The sequence below is a fragment of the Episyrphus balteatus genome, chromosome 3, assembly GCF_945859705.1.
Source record: "Episyrphus balteatus chromosome 3, idEpiBalt1.1, whole genome shotgun sequence".
Taxonomy (NCBI): Eukaryota; Metazoa; Arthropoda; class Insecta; order Diptera; family Syrphidae; genus Episyrphus; species Episyrphus balteatus.
Window position 1 is genome coordinate 127,430,214 of NC_079136.1, and position 12,562 is coordinate 127,442,775.

General features: G+C 32.3%; 1 protein-coding gene across 1 annotated transcript; it reads left to right on the forward strand.

Annotated features, from left to right (window-relative positions):
• Positions 1 to 1,929: 1,929 nt before the first annotated feature.
• On the forward strand, positions 1,930 to 10,721 carry LOC129913022 (solute carrier organic anion transporter family member 5A1). The gene is made up of 11 exons (XM_055991357.1): positions 1,930 to 2,233; positions 4,676 to 5,361; positions 5,418 to 5,774; positions 5,833 to 5,940; positions 7,773 to 7,873; positions 7,952 to 8,132; positions 8,194 to 8,739; positions 8,804 to 9,215; positions 9,277 to 9,428; positions 9,491 to 9,617; positions 9,680 to 10,721. The coding sequence occupies exons 1-11, from the start codon at positions 2,058 to 2,060 to the stop codon at positions 10,515 to 10,517; spliced, it is 3,684 nt and encodes a 1,227-aa protein (XP_055847332.1). The 5' UTR covers positions 1,930 to 2,057; the 3' UTR covers positions 10,518 to 10,721.
• Positions 10,722 to 12,562: the final 1,841 nt, after the last annotated feature.

The window sequence follows — 12,562 nt, forward strand, 5'->3', positions numbered from 1 at the left end:
AATTTCACCTCAAGCGGTCACTGTGGTGTATGCGCAACATTTTTCTTCATTGAAGAAATTAAATGATGTAAAATGAAGTTAATGTATTTTTGCAAAGAAAAGGTGTACCTATTTTAATTTTTATTCATAAAATATAAAATGTTAAATTTTTTTTAAAGAATATATAAATTTTAAGTGGTGAATGTTATGGAAAAAATTAGAAGGGCAAAAAAAAAGATTATATTATAATCTTGTTTCGGAGAACGAAATTTAACGCTCGGCACACGGGTGCGAATTTGGCAGGACAAAAATTAAAAGTGGTAACAAAAAAGTGTCTTTATAAGGGTGAAAATACCTTTTTTTGAATTGTGAATACAATATTCGAATTCCTCGGAATATTCTACATCAATTTCATATATGATTTTCTATAAAATAGTGAGACCGAAAAAAGTTCTAATGACATGAAAAAGTATTAACCACATTCGCAAAAAAGAGGTTTGCCTACAGAGGGTTAAAGATTTATGGATATTTTATAACCCGAATGTAAAACATGTGAATTTTTATAAAAAAAAAAAAACATGTTTTTGAGTAATTCACATTATCAAATCGTGTTTTTCTTCTTATCAAACTACTGTTCCTATATTAACGATTTCATTACAAAAAAATTAATTTCTGCTTATAAACGGTTTTCTCAAATCTTATTTTGAGCTTTTTGTGTATTTTCCGGAAATATAATCTAAAACAAAATCCTTCCATAAAATCTTTGTCTATTAAACCTAAAATCAGGTCGAAAATATTTATAACCTCGCTCCTGTTATCATTATCACAACTCATCAATCTGATGGAGTTGGTATTATTTTTTTTTTTTTTTGTGAAAAAATCCCAATTTGATGGTCCTTTTGTTCATCGGAATGTCCTTGTGTGTCTATCTTTACTGACAACACATAAAAAAGAAAAACCACAGGTCATGACCACATTTTCTATGCGACGCACGTCTTTTTTTCATTTTTGCTCATCATCATCATCATCAAATCCTTTATAAATGATAAATAAATCTTTTTACTTTTGTCGCACACCCATTATCAACAAAATACTACAGCAACAACGACACCGATTTATAAATGAAAAAACAACGCCTCATCGTTAAATCCTGTGGATTTTCGCGCTCGTTAAAAATATCAAAATCGCAAAAAAATATATGTGTGTGTGTATTTGTTGACATCATTAGCTCATACAAACGATAAACGATAGACAAACATACTCTACCTACACGTAACATATTCGTGCTGGTATTTTCATTCAATAATGTCGTCAGACAAAATGTCTGACAATTTAAACAAATCAAATCCTTAAATAAACAACAAGCTTATCCGTTACACCTTTGCATCTCGTGTAAGCAAAGGCAAAACCAATTTAGATAGATAAGTCTTTTTCATTATCCTTTTTTTGTTTTTATTTATGTATTTTTTTTTTATTCTGCTTGCACCGAAGGTCTTGGTTCCCACACATATCCATTCCGACACACAAAGACATACTCGTATATAGAAAATCCATTACTTAATCGATTTTACTTTGCTACACTCTCGTGCTGATATTCTCCTCTTTCTTTCCTTAATCGAAAAGTTTCTTTCCTTAATTGGTTCTTTTATATTCTATTTTTTTTTTTTATAAGGATATTGAATAAAAATAATAACTCGTCCTTTTTTTCATCTCTTTTATCTTTTCAGACTTAAACAAAAAAATATATTAATTACCACAAAACAGGGAATATCTTATAAAAAAAAATAACATCCATATCCCAATACAAATTCTGTTTTACTTAGCCCTGATTTTTCAATCTTCAGTTAGACTATCAGAAGAACAAAAAATACCAAATGTCAATATAAAAAAAACTTTTATTCCTAGGAATAAGCTCTAACTGAGTTTTATCTGAGTATTGAAAAATTGGCCCTTATTAAAATAAGGTTAAAATATCCTTTAAAATCAGGATTACAAAAAAAAAAAAAAACAGAAACAAAAAGTTTTTAACTTTCTTTAAACAAAAAAAAACGACCTAGAACTTGAATGAAGGATTCATTATGACAGCAACAACCGTTACACAACATCAACAACAACAGCAACAACAACAATACCAACAACAGCCGTCACAGGATCAGGATAATATACACAACAACCACGCCACACTTCAAAACATAGATACTGGTGGAGGAGGAACGAGCACGAGTTCCACCAGTGGACATCGCAAAGGTCACAGGTGAGCTAAGACAGCAGTTAAAAATATTACAGTGTGCTAAGTGAATGGTTGCCAACTTTGTTTTTCTTACGCAGCATTGTCAAAAATGCAAACAAAATCGTCAAAAATTCCCGATTTTTTTAGTCAGAGCTAAATTTAGCTCTAGAAAACAAAAATAAAGACGTTTTTGTATTTGTTTTAAAGCTAGTACAATTTTTATTAACAAGAGCATAAAAACGTCTTTGCAGGTAAAATACTTTCTAATATATTGCTCTTCAAATAAAGTCAAAAACAAATATTTTTGGAGATTTTGCCTGAAAAAAAGGTTCACTTTCCTTTGTTGATTGTTGTTATTTGGATATTGACTTTAACGAAAATTTTAATTTATCATAGTTTTATGGTGTCAAAAATCATTTGCATTTTTTTTTATAAAATGTGATATATCACTCACTGAAGGAGTATACAAAATACGAAAAGTTGCCAACTTCTCTAATTAATCAATTAAACAAATTGACTATTATATTGTTGCCAACTAAGTTTTTCGGTAAAAATAAAAACTTAAAGTTATTAAAGTTACAATGTTCAACAAAACTGAACCGAAATATAATTTCTTAGATATTTAGAAATAGATACGCTGCATTCCAATCTAAAGAAAGGAAAAACAAATCTTAGAGCTGAATTTTTCCAGATTTTAGGGCTATATTAAAAATAAAAAACCAAGTAAGCAGTTTTACAATTTTTTATTTGTTTTTGTAATATAAAAATTAGTACTTTTTATGGAAAAAAAACTAAGTTAAAAAAAATTAGGTCAACAATTGAATTCCTTCCTTCTAATAACATACAAATTATTTGTAATCCTCCATATTTTTCTTTAATATACAAACATAATTTACATTCTAATTTTTCTTAACGCTAGTGATATTATAGTCAGTGGCGAAGTTAGTTCATTGGGGGCCAAATTGGGGGGGAAATATTTTTTAGGGTATTGGTTTCGTGTCCAAAAAAAATTTGAGATTTTAATCAAAACCAACATTACGATGATGGAGAATTCCGAAAAAGTGCGTCTCGCAGTTCCGTCCGTGCGTCTGTTCTGTGCGTCCATCTGTACAGATTTCCATAGCCTAAACGCGTCGACTGATTTTCTTCAAATTTAGTACAGATAATTTTTATAAAATTCTGAAAGTTGTTTTTTTTTTTATATCTCACTTAGAAATTTCTTATACCAAATATCTTGAAAACGGCTCTTACGATTTTGATTAATCTTTGCAGACGTAATATTCAAAACAATTGTAATAAAACAGCATTTTTAGTTTTTCTCTAAAAAAAAAGTTAAAAAACAAAAAAAATTTTCGTTTAATAAAATTTTGTTCTAAAAGTCAGCTCTTATCCAAAATCAACAAAATTTCTTTAAAATTTATATAGAGACAGCTCTTCTTATAGTTACCCAAATATAGCTTTTAAAAAAGTGTTAATTTTTGTCTTACAGGATTTTGACAGTGAAGAAACCTCTGGCAAAAAAACGAAATGTAAAACTATTAATCCATTTTCCATTAGATGGTAACCATAAAATATCCTTTTCCTTCTCATCGGCATTGGCAGTTGTAGCTAAGCCAGCGCCAGCAGTTGTGTCATGAAAATGAAACAAAACCAATTCGATTTTATTATTTCATTAGTTCTTCTGCTGTTGGAACAATGTCGAGGAACTCCATCAGAACCACCCACCACATCCCCATCCACCTTTTATTATATTTTCCCTTTCTATATTCTGTTAAGCTTAAACACAAACAAGAAAAAAAAAAATAATAAAATAAAAGAATTCAAATGGAATTGTTGAAATAAATTATTTATGATGCAACATTGATCCGACTTGGAGGTTCAAAATCGCAGTCTGCGGCCAAAACGACATACGATAATACCTCTAGCAGCTAGCACATGCACGAATATTGTTCTCACTGTTTTAAAAGGACATGCTTCTGGCTTTATACCTACTATACAAGGAGGGCTGGGTACTCGTATTTATTTTATTATTTTGTTTCCTGCGATTTAGGTATTATGTCGTTTTATTTATTCAATTTTACCTTTATTTTCTTTGTTAAAAGAAACAACAACAAAACTATATATATTTACTTAAACTCTTTTGAGCTTTCCTGTTTAAAAAATGGCTAAACGGGTGCATTTTGTTGTGGTTTTGTAAAATCGTTTAAATAAAAATTTGACCATGAAATCGAAAGTCGAGGCCTTCTTTTCTATTTGTTCTTTTTGAAATTCCTAAGTGGGGGTGGTCGAGGTTGATTTTGAGTTTACCTTTGTTAGTCATGCATTGGTTTTGCTGAAGGAATTCATGTTTTCTTACTCAAGGCTTTGCCAAACTTTTCCTTCCATATGTGAATTTTTGAATTTTTAACTTTTTCCTTTTGAAAAATCGATTTAAAAAATTCTTTCTCATGTTTCTTTTTCTCACAGAAGACAAGAATCAATGTATCAAATGACGGGACTATATTCGGAAACAAATAGCGGCGATGACAGCAGCATCGATGTGCCTGCCGATTCGGGCAGTCCAGAGCCAATTATGCCACAAAGCAGCAGCAGCTGCAGTGGCAATAATAATAATATCAATAATGTCGCCGCCGCTCATTGCAGCAATGGCGCCTCTACCTCAAACACACACCGCATCTCCAACAATCATCATCACCATCATTCGCACCACAATAGCGTTACAGATACGGTGATCAAATGCCATAGTCGTCAGGCGTCCAGTTCGTTAGTGGACAGCCGAAACAGTGGCCATCATAATCATCATCCGCCGCCACTATCGCTGCATCAGCAACCGTCACACGATGATCCAGCCTTTGATGATCCAGATTTACAAAGCCGCGATTGTGGCATCCTCAATTGTCGTCCATTTGTTATACAAAAATTTGCTAGAATTAAAATTTTCGTCCTTTTGCTATCGATGCTAGTCACTCTGCAACAGGCTTTGAGTTCTGGCTATATTAATTCAGTGATAACCACTATCGAGAAGCGTTTCGATATACCATCGAGCTATTCGGGATTGATAGCTTCGAGCTATGAGATTGGCAATGTTATTACGGTGATATTTGTCAGTTATTTGGGCAGTAGAAGACATATACCAGTTTGGATTGGAATTGGTAAGAGCATTTTTGAATATATCTTGAACTCAATAATTAACATTTTATCATTTAAGGTGCTGTGATTATGGGTATCGGATCGTTGGTCTTCATGGTGCCACATTTTACTGGCGAAGCAAATCCTGGCATCACGCTTGCCAATCAAACGAGTGATAATATATGTCGTGGCGTCTCAGTCAGAGAGCATGATATGGGTTTGGGAAGACTTTCGAGTGGATTGTCAAATCAACCACTCGCTCCACACACTCTGAGAGAGGATAATTGTCTGAAAGTTAAGTCTTCGACATTTGGGCCAGTTTTGTTGTTTGTTATTGCCCAATTGCTGCTGGGATGTGGTGGCAGTCCATTATTTACTCTCGGTACTACTTATGTGGATGATCATGTGAAGACAGAAAGTTCATCCATGTATATTGGTAAAGAAATTATTTATTGAAATTTAACTCAAGCTTCTACTAATGCATTTATTTTTAGGGTGCATGTATAGTATGGCTGCTTTTGGACCAGTTTTGGGATTCCTTTTGGGAGCATATTTGCTGTCCTTCCATATGGATTCATTATCATCGGCTATAATTTCAATTGGTAAGTTCAAGCAACTAACTAAGTACCTAAGTTTATCTCATTTATCTGAAAATATTAGAAGAAGAGCAGTATTTTTTTTTCGTAAAACAATTTCAGTTGAGCTTTGAACCGACAAAAGCAGTAAAGATAAATCTAGTAGTAGTAGTATAAATTTATTTAGTATGATTTACTATTTACAATTAAATAATAACTTAGTTTTAAGAAAAAATAATTTAAATATATTGCGTGTTTGCATATATACAGATAAATACAGGCCAAGTCATAGTCCCCCTTAAGGCAAGAACAATAAATGACTAAATTTTGTATTAAAAAGAAACGGGCTTATGAGTTCCATTTGCAAAAAAAAAAGTTTTTCTTCTGTTTAAATTCATTTACTTCTTATTTCAGTACAGCTCTTCAATTTCTTGCCATCAGTTTTTGTTCATTAGTTCTTGGCTACCACAATTTTTTGCTCTGAAAATATCCTTAAACTTCTTCCATTTTTAAAGAAATAACGGTTTGAAGCCAGAAACGCGAAAACTACATTTTTGAACCGGATTCATTATATACTTGCCTATGATGATACAGTTTTCAAATTTGTCGAAGATAAATGTTCGTTACCCCAGTAGAGATAAATTTTCATTATTCCACATTCCGAAATTATGGGTTCTTGAAAAAAAATTGGTAGAATGTCAATTGTCGCACCTCTCTATCAAATCTTTTGAAATGAATATCTTGCACTTCGGAAATACGATCTGTAACCCTTTTTTTCGCTACTTCCGGAGTCCCTTAAGAAACACATTTATATCACCTCCTATTCATTCTTGCCATTATTGACTTCGAAATGAACATAAAGTACTCCCATAATTAATTTTATGCTGACGTTTTTAAGTTTTTTAAAACAATATCATCGGAAAATGATTCCAAACTTATTCAATTAGACCTTGATATCTTTTTAAGTCTGTGTCATATACATAATTTCCCCGCATTTAACGCAGGACACCTGAAATTATGTAAGTTTTTAAAGACTCTGATTGGCCAGATCCAAATATTACTAAATTTTGTTTTTTAAATCATACCAATCAGGGGCATATTTCTAGTCGAAATAAATTTGCTACATCAGATACATAAACAACTTTAAACTTCAATATGTCCTCACGGACAAAATTTAGGTACTTTTGAATTATTCTGACCACAAACAACATTTCCCAATGCAGGTATTGTCTAGAATTTAAATGTTACTAAACACCAATCAAAATTAATGATCTTTTCACGTAAACGCATAATATCTCTTCCCCGTTACTGCCCACTCTACAACCAACCCATATCCATTTTTGAATCATTTCGAAACCTTGCGGTCTCTTATGTGATCGAGAACTCAATTTTCTAATGCAAATCGACTGCATAATTCTCAAAGCCAACTCAGCACTTGGTTATGTAAAACGGTGGTCTTAATAAATCTCTAACCTTTATGTGACGCGCTACCTCTGAATAGCCTGCGTCAAACTAATCCTTAAATACGCCATCATTTCCATATAACCAGAATCTAAAGCATTCAAAGTCTCTTTCTTCGCATCGCACCTTCTTTTATTCTTTTTTTTTTTTGTAAATAGTTTGAAAATAAGCATTGGTGGGCATCTTCTGAACTTAACAACTAATAATGTTTTATATGCAATTTAGGTTAATTTAAAGAAGCCGTTTAGGTCTTCTTCTTTTTATTCCTAAAAACAAAAAAAATCTCCTAAGTTAATTTTTTTTAGAAGCTCTAATTGGCTGTTTGTGGCATAAATAAGATGCCTTAAATTTTATATGAACACTACATAATTATCTACTGGTTTTATTTGAATTTCCAGATCCTGGTGATCGTCGCTGGGTTGGCATGTGGTGGGGTGGATTTCTTCTATGTGGAGTGCTGCTGCTTATTGTTGCTATTCCATTTTTCTCCTTCCCAAAGGTAAGTATAGTTTTAAACTTTTTTGTTTTACCTTCTTTTTCATTAACTAAATAATCTATATGTTTTCTTGCTTTTAAGGTCCTCACCCATGAAAAGAAAAAAATCCGCAAAACCTCTGAAAAGCTACTGCCACCAATCCTGCCAAATAATTCAAATAGTTTGCCCCGCAAACTTGATGAAAAGCTTAAAAAAGACCTAGGAGATAAAGCACCCGAAGTTAAACCTCAAGTTGATACTGGTTATGGAAAGGATATCAAAGGTTTGTCAACTTCAAACTGACTTTTGTGACTTTTAATATTTTTTATTCTTTCCTTTCGCAGATATCCCTCAATCAATGCTTCGTTTAGTTACCAATCCGGTCTATATCACAACATGTCTCGGAGCCTGCATGGAACTTATGATTGTCTCCGGATTCGTCGTTTTTCTACCAAAATATCTAGAAACCCAATTCAGTCTTGGCAAAAGTCAAGCCAGTGTATTCACTGGATCAATTGCCGTTCCCGGAGCATGCATTGGCATCTTTGTGGGTGGTTGTATTCTAAAACGTTTCCAACTGAAACCCAAAGGTGCCGTTCAGTTTGTTCTCATATCGAATGTGGCTTGTCTGAGTTGTTATGCTCTGTTATTCTTTTTGGGTTGTGAGAATCTCAAAATGGCCGGTACTACAATTCCTTATTATAACTCATCGACGCACAGTTCATTGGAACCATTTACTGTGAATCTAACAGCAGCTTGCAATTTTGGTTGTGAGTGTTTGACAACAGATGTGGAACCAGTTTGTGGCAATAATGGCCTAACATATTTTAGTCCCTGCCATGCAGGGTGTACAGCTTTTTCATCAAGTTCCAATTATACTAATTGTGCATGTAAGATGGAACTTCATATGATTTATCAAATTGCAATATAAAATTTATTTTTCTTGTCTTCCAGGTGTTCATTCCAATATAACCAGCATTTTTAATGGACCCGGTGGTAGTCAAGCTCAAGCCTTGAATGCCTATGAAAACTTTGCTGAAGTAACTGTGGTACCGGTGGCAACAGCCGGACCATGTACCACTCCCTGTCGGACTATCTATCCATTTTTGATATTGCTCTTCTTTATGACCTTCATGGTAGCGTCAACGCAAATGCCACTGCTTATGATTGTCTTGCGTTCGGTGTCCGAAGAGGAACGTTCGTTTGCCCTAGGAATGCAGTTTGTTATTTTCCGTTTATTCGGATATATTCCAGCACCGATAGTCTTTGGAAATCTAATAGATTCAACGTGTTTGCTATGGAAGTCAACTTGTGGCGAAAAAGGTGGAAGATGTTTGATATATGATATCGAGAAATTCCGATGGAAGTGAGTTCGAAGAGATTTGTTCAGGAGATGTCTTTAATTCTAATGGGTTTTTGTTTTCTAGATACGTTGGATTGTGTGCATTTGTAAAGATCGTTGCTCTGGCAATATTCATGGTTGATTGGTGGCTGGTGCGAAGGCGTAAGCAATTGGACAAGCTGAAACCTCTGAATACTAACGAATTAGTTGTTGGATCGATCATCAGTTTGGATAAACGTAAGTTTTAGAATATTTTCTTCAAAATGTTCTGATAATGAATATGTTTTTCTCTATTTCAGTGTTTGAAGAGAAATTAGCCGACAATAATCAAACCGTGGTGCCTTATGGAGGTAATGAACTGATTATACCCTCAGAAATCCTTAGGCATTCTCGCAACAATTCCCGCACAATTCAACTTGAATCTGGGTAAGAAAACAAATAACATTCCCTCCCCAAAATCTCATTAAACTAATTTATCCTTCTTCCAGCTATGACAAAGGACATAATTCCCTTCATCCATCGGCAGCAATTCTTCCACAAACTAAATCGAAAAAACACTTCCGTAGTGCATCGTGTGATGTGAAAATGATTCGTGGCTATAACGCCAAGGATCACAATGATGACTACAACAATACCAATACAACAAATAGTAAATTCCGAAATCTAAAGAAATTCCAAACACATTCCCGAAATAATTCCAATGACCTTAATTCCACTGATTTGCGACAAAAACTCACCACCACCTCCACCTCAACAAATGCCCATTCCAGAAATAATTCCCGTGACGAACCGAATATCAAATTTATACAAAATCAATTACACAATAGCAAAGACGATGATTATGACGATGAGGATAATTTGACTCCAGGATGTGGAACATTTGTGAAGAAACACTCCCGGAATCATTCGTATGATCAGATTTATATGCCAAATAATTTTCGAATTGATGTTGATCTATTTCGTGGGAGGAAGAGTGTCAATGTCGTAAAGAATGTTGAAAATAAAGTTAAGAATTCGAATGAGGGTGCCGCTGGAAGTGGACATTCACGTAATAATTCCAAAGATTTGAATATCAACGACAAACAATTGTTGGCAGCTGAGGCGGCATCGTGTATTTTAAGACATCGTCGAACTAATTCTAAGGATTTGAATGTTATCGTTGGGACTGGTGGTCCAGTTGTCGAACAGAAGGAAGGGAATACAGCTGTCGCTCCTGTTTCATCATCATCATCGTCACATGGACGATCATCATCTCATCATAAGATTCAAATTGATCAGGATGAGAAAGTTACTCCTCCTGATGCAAATGATTTAGATCGTTCGTAGGAACAATATGATTTGTTCCTTACAAAACAAAATTTTATTTCCTTAATTTAAATTAAAAAAAAAAAGAATATATTTTGAAGGACCCCTGTAGAGAACTGTGTTGAGTGTGTGAAGATGCATGTGCAATGTGTGAATGAAAATTTAAAAAAATATGTGCACTAGAAAAATATAAGAAGAGAATTGTTATTAAAAAAAAATACAAAATTATAATAGAATTATTGTAATGTAGGTAATGTACTTATAAGATACATTTACAGGTATATTATTTACCTTAAGCGATATATATAAAAAATATATACATGTATTGTATATGTATGTGAACATGAATCAATTATTATGAAAAAAAAATGTGTTACTTTACAAAACAAAAGAAAAAAAAAAAAACAAGAAAAAGTGTGGTTATTTTTTTGAATAAATTTTTAAAACTTTAAGCTAAATTTATTAGATTCTTTTCAAATTTTCTAGAACAAATTGTTTAGAACAAATTTTTGAATTCCAATGAAATTGTTGTTATTTTCCAAATTTTGTAATTTTAGATACATAGCTGGGTGCATGGTGACATTGTCTTTTTTTTTTAATAATTTCCGGTTGTTCAAATGCAACGTTGTGTAACAAATTCAAAATAATCTTCGTCAGCGCCAAATTTTGTTGGCCCCATCAAAAAAGAAATTTAAAAAGGAATCGATTCTTCGAGAAGAAGTATCGAATTTTTTGCTTTTAAATCCATTCAAGGAAAAAGAATCCACTGCAGATCGAATTTTTGGTTGAATGGAAATTAGAAAAAATGTATTTATAATGATAACTATAAAACATATATACATTAATTTTATTTTCGGTTTAGTTTAAGAGACTTTATTTTGTTAAATATTGTTTTCTGGATTTTCTAGTAGAGAAATCTTTTATATTTGTTCGGCAATGACTCTTTAAAAGCCTTAATTGAGATCTTGCCTCTAAAATATATTTCGTTGCCCAGGAATAACAAGGTCGTATTCAAATCTGAAATTTTGAGGCAAAACCAGTTGTATATTCAATAAGAATCGTATCATCAAGAACATGGCAAAACAGGCAAGAAAAGTCTTGAATTTCATAAAAAATTGAAACTAAAAATAAGTTTTAAACGGATTTACAATGTCGTGTATTGTGTCTAATATTTCATGCAATTTTTATAAAAAAAAAATAATATATAAAAATATTTCATCACAAGGTCGTATGTTGAATTCTTAAAAGCTTTGTTTTGAGCGTCAGCAATATTTTTTTTTTATTGTTAGTGAACATATTTTATGAATATATTTTTTGTTTCACGATTTAATAAAAAAATGTATTTAAAAACAAGTTGGTTTTTGTTTTCGTTATATCTTAAATGTGTTTTTTTTTTCGCATTCTTTCTCTTGTAATTTTCGGACCACGATTAGCATTGAAAATTTATTTTTTTTTATATATTTTGTAAAATATCGTCCCAAATTACGAATTCAAGTTTATTCAATTTGTTCTGTTAATCACCATCTTCCCTTCGAGCATCCCCTTTAAGTGTATTATCTCCAGACATGTCGTCTAAAATATTTAATAATTAAATTATTGCAGAAGTATTATTATATTATTAATTTAAGTAGAGTTTGAACTCCGGCGGCCACTGTGGTGTATGCGTGACATTTTTTAATTTTTTTTTTATTTCTTACTAAAGTTGTTTAGCCAAGAAGTCCTAGCGGGGTATCTGTCGGAACGGAAAATCCTCCGATTTCATACGAATCATGCTTCGAGGTGTGGTTGAAAGTAAAATGTAACCCTACTCAACACATTTCTAACAAATAAATGCTCAATGGTTTTGTTTCAATACTTTTTTTTTGAAATTATTTTTAATATTTGTCTTGTATCTCTTAAATGCCTCAGCGTCTAAACTATTTTGCCAAAATTTTACTAACAAAAATGTATTAGAACAAATTTAATTGAAATGCATATAAATTGGTATCTTTTCCAAAACAACATGTTTAAATGTGCAATTTTTTTAAAAATGATTTCTAATAATTTTTAGATAAAAAATTTTCATT